We start from the raw sequence: 17,101 nt of genomic DNA on the forward strand, positions 1-17,101 counted from the left end.
CCCATTGGCCTAGAAAATGGACGGTTTAGTAGACCATAACCGAACGGATGAGAATGGATGCGAACGGATCCAATAGTAAGTAACCAATGCATCCATTCAGGTTGCTCCATGCGATCGGATCCATTCAGTCTGTTTTTTGTGTGAACCACAAGTTTGGGTCTGCATCGATTTTTCCGGATCGACGGATGGATTACATTGGTAACGAAATGGAGGGTCACGAATGGAAAATTGATGGCTATAAAAACTGATCCATTACTTTGATCAGTTATCACATGGATACATTTTCCATCTGTGCCAATGTGAACCGATCCTAAGCCATAGATCTTGCCTGTGTCCGTGAGTGTGTGTTTGTGTATGTGCGTGTGCGCATGCACAGTGCTTACATGCGTAGCGTGTTACGCCTTACGCCATTCGCTCCTAAACGGCTGATATAAGTCTGAAGAGAACCACTCTCTAGTGCTGTAGTGTTGCAGCTTGGTGTGTTGGTGTGTTCTCCTGTGACCTGATTCTGTATCTGCCTTTGCCTATCTGATGCTGACCCTCTCTGATCTGTATGACTACCCAATCTGTTACAGACCTCTGCCTTGTATGACTACCCCCTTTGTTACCGACTTTTGCCTGCCTAAGAACCCACTCAATTGCCAAACCTCTACTGCCCTAGTACTTGACTTGTTGCCGACCCTGCAAGAGCCAATTTCCATGTGATGTCTCCATCTGCTGGTCTATTGAGTCCTTGCATTACCAGATTCAGTCTGCAGAAGTGTTTAGGTACCATCCTGGCCAAGCGCCTGGTCACCACACCGGTTGGATACTTAGCCCTCCTGCCCCTAAGTATCCCTATTCATAATCCAGGGTGACTGGCGAGAGTGGCTGTCCTCTACACCTTGGTCTCCACAGCTCCAGGTACGTGTCTTGTAACAATTAGCCTGATTCCTGATGCATACAATTTACATTAGATCTGTCTAGGTAGAGACAGAAGACGTATCTGATTACTCGATAGCCACGTTGCCCAGCACAGAGTTATTAATGTGTGGCTCATTTAATTTTATAGCCAGCGAGGCAAGAATTTTGAATGCGTTTCCCTGATTGCTGATGTGGAGTGTAAGCTGATTAAATCTCTCGCTCACATGTAGATAATCGTCCATCAGCTACTGGCGTCCGTCCAGCAGATCCATAGACATATTGCTATTATTGAAAACATTCACTTTATTTAACAATCGCTTTATGGAAAGGTCTACAGGGACACTAATAGTGAAAGCTGGACCCGTCTGCCTCTCCCTATGTCAGCAGATTATTTCCTCCTAATCACTAAAGTGGTGTTTGTGGCAGCACGGGAACTAGGCAATCAAAATTATAGCCTTGCAGCACTGAGGTCCTACAGACTCGGGGAAGGTTTTATTTACCTTGTTATCCATGGCAGAAAGATTTAGCAACAAGAAAACAAATGTTGTTTCAGCTCCGTTTAAGTAAAGAGAATTTTGAGCATGGGCGGTGCTACACTGGGGCATGCTGGGGCACCGCCCCCACCCCCTGGAATCATTTATGCCCATCTGAGTGCCCCCTCCCTTGCTTAGTTACATACAAGTAACTGTTTTCAGGCTCCAGCAGCTTACACTGAACAGGAAAGGGTCTGTAAAGAAAACTCTTCATGTCAGCGTGAGTCTATGTGGGCATTAAGTAAACCAAGGGTCTTATCTATTTGCCATAAATACCTCATAATCCTTGCAAGATCCCTTGTAATTAATGTATCTGGATGATACTTGAAAAAACAAATCTCTCTACCTCCTTCTTATTGTACATTCTGACATTGTCAGTCCACAGGAATAGAGTCTGAAGAAGGCGTACAAGCTGAAAGCTTCTTGGTTTCCTTTTAAATTAGCCAATACACTAGAGATTGTATTTTACAGGCAGGAATATTTGAATAAGGATTATAATCCCTTTGATCACCCAAATGGGCCTCACCAGCCAGCCATCGTGCCCCCATTGTGCCCCCACCAAAAATGTGAAGCTGGAGCCAGCACTGATTTTTGAGTTGTATCGTTTATGTGATAAACAGCCAATCAAGGGATTTAAAGAGCTACTTAGCATTAGTGGAGCAGGAGGAGAGGTGTATGATTCGTGCCGCTGTGATCGTGATGGACTGGAGGGCACAGGATGACTAGCAGGAAAGCCACTAGGTAGGGAGTTGCAATGGTCAAGACGTGACTACTACTTGTTAATGCATAAAAGAGGCGGATGCTGCCGAAAAAGATAGATACTTATCTAGGCAAAGGAAAGCTTTTGGATCCTCCAAAGGTTTCCCGTATCCTCCTCACTCCCACTGTTGCCACGCGTCGACACCTGGAACTTATCCAACACAAGAGTTGTTGTGCACAAACGCTGCCGTTCTGTGCCTGTGCAAGTATGGTTGCGCCTGCACAGTAAGCCGATGCCACTCGTCCATGAGCAGCTCCAAGCTGCTGCGCAGGCAAGGCAATACACACACAGATGCAGTACAGCCATTATTGTGTACAAGGAGAGCAGTCGTGAACTTCCAGAGGGTGTCGGGCAGTGGATCAAGAGGCTTTCCTCTTTGTAGGTAAGTGACTTTTTCATTAGCATCCACCTCAAGTTCAAAAAACAGGGTTATTCCTCAGACATAAACTATCCCAGAACACCAGGGATGAACTCAGCTCGTCATCACTGAGGGGCCATTTACACTTGTCAGTGCAAACTATACATATTTCCAGCAGGCACCATTTTGCATCTCAGGGTATTTTTTCCAAGACATTCTTTTCAAGTGTTATTTGCATTTGTATGCAAATAATAATGGAGAAAATAGAAAATAAATGATGGAGTTATGCTCAAGGTGTTCTCTCTTACCTGTTTGTCCCATGAGCGATGCTGTCACCTTGTGTGGTGTCCTGGAGGACACCTTTAGTGAGGCCCTCACGTGATAGTACCTATGGAGAACAACAGAAATATGGTTCAACCAGTATTTTTAAAAGGATCTAAAGCAATGTTAGGTTAATCTTTTTTGAGGTTAAAAATGACGCACACTAGGCCCATACGAGGCCCAAGGTCCCTGCCCAGGGTGCCTTATGGATTATCCTGCTCTGATATGCCCCAGGGAGAGAACTCATGAGATAAGCGAAGTATGGAGAGGCACATCATCATAAGACAGTTTTGTGAGCAGCAGTGGCATAGCTAGAGATCATTTGACCTCATAGCAAAACTTACATGGGGCCCTCTGAAGCAATGCCACCTGCCCCTAGTCTATAGATAGGAGTTAATCGGGCAATTTGAATTCTCATGTAGTCATCAACACTGCATAGTCCATGGGCAATAAGGCAAAGTCAGAGGGTGGAGATACACAGGAAAGTAAATGGTGAATATATTAAATAGAACCTGGGCCTCCTATGTTCCAGGACCCCATAGCAGATGCTATGGCAGCTATGGCTATTGCTACGCCCCTGGTGAGCAGTAATTTCCACTTGGCTTACACCCATTAGAGTGGATTCACAAAGCTTTTCTCTTGAATCACCTTACTTATTTTTCACCTCAACTGTAAGGAGAGATAATTTATAAAATAAACAGATAAGAAGAGATAGATCATGAGTTAAGTCAGATAAGAGAAGAGAGAAACACAGGTAAAGCAAAATAAATATTACATTAATAAGGGCCTGATGAGCCCACTAAGACCTTGTTCACACAAGGGACGTGGCTGTACGCTTATCACAGCGCATTGTGCTCTGCACCTTGCTACCGTGTTTTCCTAAAAATAAGACTGTGTCTTATATTAATTTTTGCTCTAAAAGATGTGCTAGGTCTTATTTTCAGGGGATGTCTTATATTTCTATCAGGAAGTGTCTCTCAGCAGAACATTTCTTGTTTCTTTGTACTGTGATGTTCCTGGATTTGAAGGTATTATACTGTGCTGAATAGGCACCTCCCTGTCATCCCTGCACACAGCTGATAACCATATTATGTGTTGGGATGACAGGACTGGTGCCCGATCGGCACTGCACCGCTGTGTCCCCGCTTACTGGCCGCCTCTTTCTCCTCTTTAACTTCCACTAGGGCTTATTTTTGGGGTAGGACATATTTCAAGCATGTTTAAAATTCCAGCTAGGTCTTATTTTCAGGATAGGTCTTATTTTTAGGGAAAGTGGGTAGGTACAGATGTTTTTACATTGATTCTAATGTACCCCGTTCCCATCTATGCGCTGCGTTACTGTACGTTTGAGAAACATGGTGTTGCAGGCATTTCTGTGCGTTGCACTGTAAGCAATGCAAGTAAATACTGTAAGTGCGCTTTTTAAGTGCATTGCAATGCGTTTAGGAGAAGTATTTTTATACCCCTAAGCAAAACATACGCTGAACAAAAATGCATTCGGTGCATGTCAAACACATGGGACCGCTCCACTTAAAAACAGTGCCCCACAACGCACTGACATGCGTTAGAAACGAGCATCATCGAATGCGTTTTTCATGATGCGCTGAACGCACACCATGTGAATAAGACCTCAGGTGAGTTTTGTGCTTCATCGTGTGCTGATCACTCACCCTCTCTGGAATAAGTCCACATTATGGAATTTATGAAGCTCTACCGAGAACTCTAGTGTCGCCTGTACTTCAGACATCGTATCTTATCTGCGGCTCATCACCTGTAGAGAGAAGAGAGATATGTAAGCATTACTTCTGCGTAATAATGGGGGAAAAAAAAACGTTTTAAGCACGTTTCCAAAAAACAGATCTCCAATCCATTTTGTGCTGCAATGTCCGTAAAGGGAACCTAAACTGAGAAGGAGATGGATGTTTCCTTTTAACATAATACCATTTGCCTGACTCTCCTATTGATTCTGTGTCTCTAATACTTTTAGCCACAGCCCCTGAACAAGCATGCAGATCAGGTGCTTTGACTGAAGTCAGACTGGATTAGCTGCATGCTTGTTTCAGGTGTGTGATTCAGCCAAAGAGATTAGCAGGGCTGCCAGGCAACTGGTATTGTTTAAAAGGAAACATCCATATCCCTCTCAGTTACAGTGAACCTCCGGACTAAAAATCTACTCAGCAGAACTGAAAAGGCTTGGTGTTTCTTTAACAGTTTCACAGCATCAGAACTTTGTTTTTCTTACCAAAGCATCATTTTTAGCTGCATATTTAGCTAAGCTCCACCCATCCAAAGAAAAAAAGCCTGGGCTTTTTTTCCCTGATGCTGTGCAGAGCATGATGGGATTTGCTATGTTGTTATTCACGTTGCCTAGCAACTGGGAGAGGTGCTCAGGACACAGGACAGTTGGAACTGTGTCTCATGCTCCCTGTCACCTCCTTTCAACCAAAAAGATGGCTGCCATCATGAAATCAAACATTTGCCTGTTCTTTTAAAACAGGGTGGATAGGAGATTATATTACCTATCTATTTTAATTAACATAACTAATGTAACTTAATGACAGTATGTTTGTTTAGGCTGGAGTTCCTCTTTAAGGTTCCCTTTAAAGTGAGTCTACTCACTTCCGCCGCTGCAAGTGGCTTTGGCAATCTTCGGGACTCTGAGTGATCCTGAAGACGGCCGCTCCATATTGCGCATGTGCGAGAATGCGTGCTCGCACATGCGCAGTACAGAGCAGTGCGTCTTCAGGAGCACTCAGAGTCCCGAAGATTGCCAAAGTGGCGGACGTGAGCAGTCTCTGACCCATCAGTCGGAGACTGTTAACAGGGGGAGACAGATGAGCAGCACATGGACTGTAGGAGGAACGGGAAGCCTCTATAGGACCCAGAGCCTCCCCTCTCCTTGAGTATTTGCTTGTTTTGTTTTTTGGCTTCTGAATCACTTTAAAGGACAACTGAATTGAGAGTGATATGGCAGCTGCTATATTTATTTCCTTTTAAACAATATTAGTTGCCTGCCGGCTGTGCTGATCTATTTGGCTGCAGTAGTTTTTTAATAACACCAGAAACAAGCTAATCTTGACAGATCTGACAGAAACACCTGATCTGCTGCATGCTTGTTCAGGGTCTATGGCTAAAAGTATTAGAGGCAGAGGATCCGCAGGATAGCCAGGCAACTGGTATTGCTTAAAAGTAAATAAATACCTCAGCCTCCATATCCGTCTCGCTTTAGTTGTCCTTTAAGAGTTATGAGTTCTGGAGTGCAAGCACAGCCATTATTTTCTGTGGCCATGACATTTCAAACACCACCCAACGTCCACTGCGCGCTGTCCAGACCCTCCTGCCGGACCTACGCTCACATGTGACATGGCTAAGTCAAAATGGACGTGCTGGAGATCTTTTTTGAAAAGTTTTGGAGAAATCCAGGTAATTGTAAGATTTAAATTTGGAAGAATAGCTAAATTTTTTGCTGAAAAATTAAAATACCATTTACAAGTGTCTGTTGTCAGCTGTCAACTACATCTGTGCAGTACAACCAGTCCTTCGCAGTACAACCACGCCTTCGTAGTACAACCACGCCTTCGCAGTACAACCATGCCTGCGGAGTACAACCACGCCTGTGCAGTACAACCATGCCTGCAGAGTACAACCACGCCTGTGCAGTACAACCACGCCTGCGCAGTACAACCATGCCTGTGCAGCACAACCACGCCTGCACAGTACAACCACGCCTGCGCAGTACAACCATGCCTGCGCAGTACAACCATGCCTGTGCAGCACAACCACGCCTGCACAGTACAACCACGCCTGCGCAGTACAACCACGCCTGCGCAGTACAACCACGCCTGTGCAGTAGCATGGAGCCACTTGTGGACAGAGCCCGGCCGAGGCAGAGGCTGGACAGGCTACAGTGCTTCCCTAGAGGGCGCATCCCTCTGCACCCCTCTCCTCCCCACCCGTCTGTCCCATTCCTTTGGACTCTTCCCATCTGCTCTGCAATCTCCCTCACCAAACTAACCTCCTCAGTCCCCTCAGCGTCCTCCTCCTATCTGGCATGAAGCACCTGTCTGCTCTGAGCTGTAACAGCCGATCTGTCATCAAAGAGATGACAGGCCTGGCTGTGGCATAGTGTTGCTACGCAACAACATAGTGTTGGGGCTAGTTGGCTACATGTGAAGGTATCCCTGGAGATCAAAGATGGTGATTCGTCACTCACAAAGAAGCAAAGGATCCGGTTTGTTTTTGCCCTTATTTGGTTACGTTGTTTTAAGCTGTGGCCAATATCTATTAAAGTATTGTTCCAACTTTATACAAATGGTTATGTTTTCCATATTAGGATAGGTTGGACATGGGTATCGGCAGGGGTGTAACTAAAAATCCTCGGGCCCCCCTGCAACAAAAAAATTCCTGGAAGCGGGCGGCGGCAGGCTGGACACATACCTCCATCGCGCTGGAGGTCTCCGATCTCTAAGAGCTTCATGCTACTTCCTGTTTACACAGGAAGTAACATGAAGCATGTACTGATCGGAACCTCTGGCGTGATTGAGGTATGTGTCCAGCCTGCCGCCACTAATGATTGCAAGAGGGGGAGCGCTAAGAGGAGAGCCTGAGGGGAGGGGGGGAATTTCCCCCCTCCCTACCGATCTGCGGCCACACTCTCCTCTTATGCTGCGACCCTTCCTGTCCCCCAAAATGTCCCTGAGCAGGCCCTAGGGGCCCCCACAGGGGCAGGGGTTGCATCCCCTATTGTTAATCCGGTGGGTATCGGCCTAATTTCATTGGCATGTATGGATGGGAAAAATGGGGTGGGTTTTTTAGGTTAAAGTTAGTGGAAGAGGGTACAAGCTGCATCTGTCATGTATTTTTTCCCCTTGTCTGCATGGGTTTCCTCCAGGCACTCAGATTTCCTCCAACATCCCAAAAACATACAGATAAGTTAATTGGCTTTCCCAATTTGTCCCTAGACTACATTACATACACCACACTACATACATAGACATAGGACTATGGTAGGGATTAGATTGTGAGCCCCTCTGAGGGGCAGTTAAGTGACAAGACAATAAACTCTGTACAGCGCTGCGGAAGATGTTGGCGCTACTGTATATAAATACTAAATTATAATAATAATGGTGTCCAAAAAATCATGTGTGGAAAAAAAAGTGTGTGTTTTCTGCACTGACAAGAGCGGTCCCAGCCAACACAAAAAAAAATTGCATGTGATTTTTCAGTTAATGAGAAGTGTTTTTCACATACATTCATTAGTATGCACGGAAAAATTACAAAACAAAAATTTGCATACAAAAAAGTAAATCACAGAAACGAGCACAAAAGGTCTTGCAAAAAAGACCCCAAAAACTCAAACGCACATTTGCACATGCGGTAAACCACATGCAGACATTGCTAGGACAAGGAAGTCAGCACTGCATTAATTTGCTAACTCCCCCTTTTTCCCATCTCAGCCACATAATAAAAAGAAGATGAATAATGTAAAACTGATTAATGTGCAATGGACAAATCATTGTGCGTCGCAAGTTACGATATAATCCACAGCAGGGGCGTAGCAATAGGGGATGCAGAAGGTGCAACCGCACCGGGACCCTTGGGCCAGAGGGGCCCTCCCTCAACCTCTTTATTGGTCTTGTGCTGGTAAGAATCAAAGGGTTTGGGAAACTGTTTCCAAACCCCTTCTTGCACCTCTGACGCTGTATACACACTTGACGTCCAGAAGGACATTACCCTATAGGTACATAAATAAAACTTATAATTTTATTGTATGAATACACAATTAAAAAAGAGTATCCCTGTTCAGATTACTCCACTGTACGGGTTACCAATGATATGTCCGCAGTCAGGGTGTGGGGGTCTTTGCCCATCCCCCTCAACCCGCAATCAAAAGTGCTGCGGTGAGGTGTAGCTATCCCACACTCCTATGACTGCTGGCCCGACAGTAAACAGATTGCACGGTGGGACAGTGGAATTGAATTTGATCAGGATTATATTGGTCTAAATCCACCACTGAGCGTCTAGTCCCCCGTGCACACTGACTGGATGACGGGTAGGTATAAACACAGTGCTAGGTGCTGTACAACTTTAACATGAGCATGTTTCACCGCAAGGCTTCTTCAGAAAGTGTGCTATACATATATACAGTAGAACCTACACCTATTATTTACATATATTACAATGAACCCCCCATCATAAATGCCCCAGTCAGAGCTGAAGTGCCCAGTCGAGCACAGCCATATATATAGATATGGGGGAGATAATGAGGCAATGAGGAAGTGAAATGGTAGGCGTGGTGGGCCTGTATTACGTGCCCACCCCTTTATGAGGGTATACATGTTCTAGGGTAGCCAATAGACGGTCTTTCCTACCTTCATATCCAGTATCAAGCCCCTACGTGGGCATAGAAAAAACCTGCTGCCACCATGCTGTCCGTTTCCCACAGGATTGGGCAGGGCCGTGGAGATGACGTGGTGGATTGGGGGGAGGCGTGTGCTGTGCAACCATCGCCAATTGGTTGAAATCCCCAGTCTGAGAGGAGTAGGATGTACCAGCTGTTAGATCTGCGAGCGGCAGGGTGGCGGCGACGTCACCTCCGCCCGCACGTTCATGTACTTCCTCCCTTCCGAGGTTGCTGGAACGCAGCTTGCGTTTCATGCCTCTCCCTCACTGTGTTTGGATGCATGAATAGGCGCAGGTCCAGAGGATGCACAACACGCCTCACACTAGACTGATGCATATGTACACATGAGATGAATATGCGGAGACCCTGGACCGTGGCTCTGCCACTGCCTCTGTCACTGCCTCACCTCAAGAATGAGGACCGCAGAAAGTATACACTGAATGGACGTAATCCACAGCCGATGCCTCAATTGTATATCTGGGCTGGTCTCCTAGATGTTTATTGAGTTGTGAGGATCAACACACTGGGGAATGTCACAGGTGTTCTAAATAAATATTTATGGTAGGACATACATGCAGGATGCCATTGTCCAGGTGAACGAATGGGACCTGCGTTGGAAGAAAATGGGTTGCTAGGCAACCTCTCTACAACAATACACACGCAATTCCATCTCGCGCGGGGGGCGGGCCATGCTGAGCTGTGTGTATACAATAGAATCACAGTGAGGGAGAGGGATACTGGATATGAAGGTAGGAAAGACCGTCTATTGGCTACCCTAGAACATGTATACCCTCATAAAGGGGTGGGCACGTAATACAGGCCCACCACGCCTACCATTTCACTTCCTCATTGCCTCATTATCTCCCCCATATCTATATATATGGCTGTGCTCGACTGGGCACTTTAGCTCTGACTGGGGCATTTATGATGGGGGGTTCTTTGTAATATATGTAAATAATAGGTGTAGGTTCTACTGTATATATGTATAGCACACTTTCTGAAGAAGCCTTGCGGTGAAACATGCTCATGTTAAAGTTGTACAGCACCTAGCACTGTGTTTATACCTACCCGTCATCCAGTCAGTGTGCACGGGGGACTAGACGCTCAGTGGTGGATTTAGAGCAATATAATCCTGATCAAATTCAATTCCACTGTCCCACCGTGCAATCTGTTTACTGTCGGGCCAGCAGTCATAGGAGTGTGGGATAGCTACACCTCACCGCAGCACTTTTGATTGCGGGTTGAGGGGGATGGGCAAAGACCCCCACACCCTGACTGCGGACATATCCTTGGTAACCCGTACAGTGGAGTAATCTGAACAGGGATACTCTTTTTTAACTGTGTATTCATACAATAAAATTATAAGTTTTATTTATGTACCTATAGGGTAATGTCCTTCTGGACGTCAAGTGTGTATTTAGATTTCCCTGGTACGCCCTTTCTTTCGGTAGTGTTTACCTCTGACGCTGTGGCTGTCCTCGGCAGGTTTTGGTACCCATTATTGATTGTTATGTAGGGGGGGAAGGGGGCAATGTAAACTTGCACTGGGGCCCACAGCTCCTTAGCTACACCACTGATCCACAAAATGCATGAAACCTTTAGGCTTGCAAGTGGTCCATGCCAACTTATTTTAGCATAGTTTATTATTTCTTATTTGTTACATTTATTTGCTTTTAATAACATAGTTACATAGTTATTTGGGTTGAAAAAAATACATATGTCCAACCAGTTCAAACAGAAAATAAAGGCTGGCCTGCTAGTGGGTTAACAAAGGTAAACCTGTACCTGAACTGGGGCGTAAAGTGTACCAGAGGGAAGCAGGAGATTTGGGCGCATGAGACAAGTGGACAAAAAGGGCGCCCCATTCACTCCCATTATAAATATCGTTTAATGGGCGCCGAACAGGGAAAAAAAGGCGCCCGAGATTATTAACGTTTTAACAAACGGCGCCCGGAGATTTTTAAGGATTTATAACTATGTTTGTGATGATTTAACTTTACAAAATGAGCCCGTGATGAATAACGTTTATAAAGATACTAAATCACTATTTCTAAAACATTTCTAAAACATTATTATCCACCCAAAAAAATTAATTAAATTTTTTTATTTACATTTTTTATTTATTAATGTCTGTAAAACATTATTATCCATAGGGTGTCTTAGGTTTAGGCACCACCAGGGGGGTCTTAGGTTTAGGCACCAACTGGGGGGTCTTAGGTTTAGGCACCAACAGGGGGGTCTTAGGTTTAGGCACCACCAGGGGGGTCTTAGGTTTAGGCACCAACAGGGGGGTCTTAGGTTTAGGCACCACCAGGGGGGTCGTAGGTTTAGGCACCAACAGCGGGGTCTTAGGTTTAGGCACCAACGGGGGGTCTAGGGGTTAGGGATAGGTACAGGGAGGGTTTTTAACTAACGTAAATATAAGTTTCAGTTTACAAATAGGCAAGATTAACGTTTTAAGAATTGCCGATCTCATACACATTATTTAGTGATTTATAAATTCTTAAAACACTATTTGTAAACGAAATTCTACACAATATTTCAATAAACGATAATATTGTCCATGCGCCCTTTTTTCCCGACGCCCTTTTTTGATGTACGCGTACCAGAGACATCGCTCGCTAAAGATTTGATACTTACCCGGGGCCTCCTCCCGCCCCATAAACACATCTGAGTCCCTCGCCGTCCTCCTGCGGTCTGCCGTTCAGCCGTGATGATCCCCGGTAACTTGATCAGTCGCGTCAGTCTGGGTCTTCTGCGCATGCACAGACCTCCCGTGCATGTGCAGTAGACCCGGAGTGACGCGACTGAGCAAGTTACTGGGGCTGATATCGGCTGAACGGCAGACCGCAGGAGGATGACGAGGGACTCAGATGTGTTTATGGGGCGGGAGGAGGCCCCGGGTATTACCAAATCTTTAGCGAGCGATGTCTCTGGTACACTTTATAGGATACCCGAAGTGACGTGTGACATGATTAGATAGACATGTGTATGTACAGTGCCTAGCACACAGATAACTATGCTGTGTTCCTTTTTTTCTTTCTCTGCCTGAAAGAGTTAAATATCATGTATGTAAGTGGCTGACTCAGTCCCGACTCAGACAGGAAGTGACTACAGTGTGACTCTCACTGATAAGAAATTCCCCTTTGTATCTCTTTCTTGCTCTCCGAAGCCATTTTCTGCTAGGAAAGTGTTTTATAGTTGGAATGTCTTATCAGTGAGGGTCACAATGTAGTCACTTCCTGTCTGAGTCAGGACTGAGTCAGCCACTTACATACCTGATATTTAACTCTTTCAGGCAGAGAAAGAAAAAAAGGAACACAGCATAGTTATTTGTGTGTTTGGCACTGTACATACATACTGTATGTCTATCTGGTATCTCAGGTATCCTTTAAAGTGAATTTGAAACAGTATATTTTAATACTTTTTTGCTAGCTGATGAATGAAAAGGCATAAAGGTGTTTGGAAATAATTACTGCAATTGATTTAGAGTCAATGTTTTGTATCATACTGGTAATAAAGGTAAGAGGAAAAAATACATTGTATATACTACATTTATTATAAGTACTGTATATAGTGCTAACAGCTTCCATAGTGCCTTACAGGATGCAGCGATTCAGGGATGTAGCCATAGAAAGCAGAAATAATACAATTTCCCTTTCCTCCATATTGAATTAGTGAAAATGAAGGTGGACTTGAAACAGAAAGGAACGCAGGAAATAGAATAAAATTAGAAGTAGCGAGATGGATTTCTTTGTCATCCGCAAATATGTGGTGCTGGTGGAATCCGAATAAGCTTATAAATTAAAGAGGATTCATAACCAAGAATTGAACTCCATCCCAATCAGTAGCTGATACCCCCTTTTACATGAGAAATCTATTCCTTTTCTCAAACGGATCATCAGGGGCCTCTGTATGGCTGATATTGTGGTGTGACCCCTCCCACAGTGTGATGTCAGCATCTAGGTACTGACATCGCATTGTGGGAGCCATGTTGCATTGTGGGAAATAACTGCTGTTTCCAACTGCCAAAAATGCATCATCTCTTTCCCCAGACATCACCTGTCAGCAGTAAAAATGTCACCATGTGATAAATGTCAGAATGTAAATCAGGGAGAGGAAAGATTTTACAATGGGCAAACACTGACTAAATCATTTATACACAATTATTGCAAAAATGAAGCAATTTTTTTCACTACGCTATTTTCACTGGGGTTCGTCTTTAATTATGATCATAGGTCTTCATAGAGCAAAGGAATGGGTAAAAAGACTGAACCAGGGGCATAACAATAGACCCTGCAAGGGACGCAGCCACAGGGGGGCCCAGAAGCAATAGGGGGCCCTGTGGGAGAAGTTTTGTTTTCCCTGTCTTGGGAGACTGACAACTAAGGTCATGGAGAGAAAAAACTTTCTGCTCTCTGCACAATTGTTCTAATGACTGTATCTGCTCAACCACTGATAAGGAATCATACAAAGTTTTGCAGACAAAGATTTGTGGACAATCCCTATTCAGTGTTCAGCAGGTGCTGCTCTACCCCACAGCCTTTCTTCCCCTCCCCAAGTGCTGTGTACTGTAGTGATGCTTGAGGAGTCTGGTCACGGAGAGAAAAAGCTTTCTGCTCTCTGCACAATTGTTCTAATGACTGAGTATCTACTCAGCTAATCATACAAAGTTTTGTAGACAAAGATTTTTAGACAGTCCCTATTCAGTGTGCAGCAGGCTCTTTGGCACAGCGCCCAGCCCCCAACTTCTCTACCCCTCCCCAAGTGCCGTGTACTGTAGTGATGCTGGAGGAGTCTGCAGAGCCAGTTCTGCTCCATCAGAGATGGACAGAGTGAGTGTAATAAGCTGAGGCTGGGACCACACTTGTCTGTTGGTTTTCTGTATGCGTTTTCTGCACACCATGGGCTTGATTCACTAAACCGTGATATGACAAATAGCACACCTTATCAAAGATATCACACCTTATCAAAGATATCACACCTTATCAAAGTTAATGCGCCTTATCAGAGTAGCATAGCGAGCGCTACGAACCCGCAGGGGCTCTGGGCAGGACGAGTGCCATTGGCAATTAGCAGGCATGAGTTCATAGCGCTCCCTATGCTACTCTGATAAGGCATGTTAACTTTAATAAGGTGTGCTAACTTTGATAAGGTGTGATATCTACTATCTTTGATAAGGTGTGATCTTTGATAAGGTGTGCTATCTTTGATAAGGTGTGATATCTTTGATAAGGTGTGATCTTTGATAAGGTGTGATATCTTTGATAAGGTGTGATATCTTTGATAAGGTGTGATATCGTTCATAAGGTGTGATATCGTTGATAAGGTGTGAGGCAGCACGGTGGCATAGTGGTTACCGCTCTCGTCTTGCAAGCGCTGGGTCCCCGGTTCGAATCCCAGCCAGGTCAACATCTGCAAGGAGTTTGTATGTTCTCCCCGTGTCTACGTGGCTTTCCTCTGGGGACTCCGGTTTCCTCCCACATCCCAAAAACATACAGATAAGTTAATTGGCTTCCCCCCAAAAATTGGCCCTGGACCATACATGCACTACACGTTACATACATATGACTATGGTAGGGAATAGATTGTGAGCCCCTCTGAGGGACAGTTAGTGACAAGACAATATACTCTGTACAGCGCTGCGTACTATGTCGGCGCTATATAAATACTTAAATAAATAAATAAATATCGTTCATAAGGTGTGATATCTTTGATAAGGTGTGATATCGTTGATAAGGTGTGCTATCGTTGATAAGGTGTGATATCTTTGATAAGGTGTGAGATCGTTGATAAGGTGTGAGATCGTTGATAAGGTGTGCTATCGTTGATAAGGTGTGCTATCGTTGATAAGGTGTGATATCTTTGATAAGGTGTGATATCTTTGATAAGGTGTGCTATTGTTGATAAGGTGTGATATCTTTGATAAGGTGTGATATCTTTGATAAGGTGTGCGATCGTTGATAAGGTGTGATATTGTTGATAAGGTGTGATATCGTTGATAAGGTGTGCTATCTTTGATAAGGTGTGATATCGTTGATAAGGTGTGATATCTTTGATAAGGTGTGAAACCGTTGATAAGGTGTGATATCTTTGATAAGGTGTGCTATCGACAATAAGGTGTGATATCTTTGATAAGGTGTGATATTGTTGATAAGGTGTGATATCATTGATAAGGTGTGATATCTTTGATAAGGTGTGATATCGTTGATAAGGTGTGATATCTTTGATAAGGTGTGAAACCGTTGATAAGGTGTGATATCTTTGATAAGGTGTGCTATCGACAATAAGGTGTGATATCTTTGATAAGGTGTGATATTGTTGATAAGGTGTGATATCGTTGATAAGGTGTGCTATCTTTGATAAGGTGTGATATCGTTGATAAGGTGTGATATCTTTGATAAGGTGTGAAACCGTTGATAAGGTGTGATATCTTTGATAAGGTGTGCTATCGACAATAAGGTGTGATATCTTTGATAAGGTGTGATATTGTTGATAAGGTGTGCTATCATTGATAAGGTGTGATATCTTTGATAAGGTGTGATATCGTTGATAAGGTGTGATATCTTTGATAAGGTGTGCTATCTTTGATAAGGTGTGATATCTTTGATAAGGTGTGGTCTTTGATAAGGTGTGCTATCTTTGATAAGGTGTGATCTTTGATAAGGTGTGATATCGTTGATAAGGTGTGCTATCGTTGATACGGTGTGATATCGTTGATAAGATGTGCTATCTTTGATAAGGTGTGATATCGTTGATAAGGTGTGCTATCTTTGATAAGGTGTGATATCGTTGATAAGGTGTGCTATCTTTGATAAGGTGTGATATCGTTGATAAGGTGTGCTATCTTTGATAAGGTGTGCTATTTGTCATATCACGGTTTAGTGAATCGAGCCCCATGTGCGTCTGTATGTGTGAAAACATGCACGTTTTATCACAAAGCTGATGTAATTGATAGAGAAATGCGTGCAGTGCTTCACTGCTGTCTGATTTTATCTGCATGGGGAAAACACATGATAGAAGCAAAGCCTAGCCTCCCCAGTTACCTTTCCCCATGAACCTGAAATAATACACACGATCACCAGCATGGATTTAATAGGCCAAAGCAGCCCGTTTATTTACCAAAATACCAAATTATAAACATATAACTTTTTAGAGAGCTGAGGTAAGGGATCCGAGATATCCAACACCTTGCATTTCACATTAACTGGCAGACAGCCTATAACCGGCCCCCGCCGCGGTCACCGGCTCAGGGACGGCTGCATGCCACCGAATTCCTATCACCTGCTGAGATGCTAATCTGGTGATTTGCACCTGAGGCAAATCCCGCCAGAAAGACCACGAACCTTCGGAGCCCTTACCCCTCCACCCTAGAACCGACGTGACCCCTCACGGCAGAGAGGCCCACACCCTCAAAGCTCTCTGAATGCCCTCCTCTATTGCTAAGGCCCACAAATCCGTACCAATCTCATTGAGGTGAACCCCATCTCTGCTGAGAAGCAAGTGAAGGTCACTCTCCAAATCAACGTGTCTGATAGCTACCCCCCCATTCTGCGTCACGAACCTCGCCACCTCCTTGTTCAGCTTGACCCTAGCCTTATTAATCTTGGTAACGGTCCTCGCCAATCTCCACGAGGACCTGGCTACCACGTCAGACCATACTACTATAGTAGCAGGAAATTCACGCTTCAGTCGTAACACATCAAATTTGATGTCACGAATGATGGCCCTGGTTGATCTGGAAGCTATGTCATTGCCCCCGACGTGCAAAACGAGCACGTCTGGGGCTCTGTCCCACCCAGCGTATCTGCTAAACTCTGGCC

The 17,101-nt window shown here is 44.5% G+C and overlaps 1 protein-coding gene across 3 annotated transcripts in view; it reads right to left on the reverse strand.

The window, feature by feature from the left end:
- The window catches only part of FAM135B (family with sequence similarity 135 member B), a 222,943-nt gene that overhangs the window by 82,260 nt on the left and 123,582 nt on the right, over positions 1–17,101 (reverse strand). For 2 of the 3 annotated variants that reach the window (XM_068238060.1, XM_068238061.1), the window contains exons 2-3: positions 4,546–4,646; positions 2,863–2,942 (exon numbers count right to left, since the gene is read on the reverse strand). In XM_068238060.1, the coding sequence (XP_068094161.1) occupies positions 2,863–2,942; positions 4,546–4,622 (157 nt within the window). In that variant the 5' untranslated portion in view covers positions 4,623–4,646. Of the gene's footprint in view, positions 1–2,862; positions 2,943–4,545; positions 4,647–6,890; positions 6,976–17,101 lie in introns of those variants that run through there. The other variant, XM_068238059.1, reaches the window with a different exon arrangement.

This window comes from Hyperolius riggenbachi, chromosome 5, assembly GCF_040937935.1.
Source record: "Hyperolius riggenbachi isolate aHypRig1 chromosome 5, aHypRig1.pri, whole genome shotgun sequence".
Lineage (NCBI taxonomy): Eukaryota > Metazoa > Chordata > Amphibia > Anura > Hyperoliidae > Hyperolius > Hyperolius riggenbachi.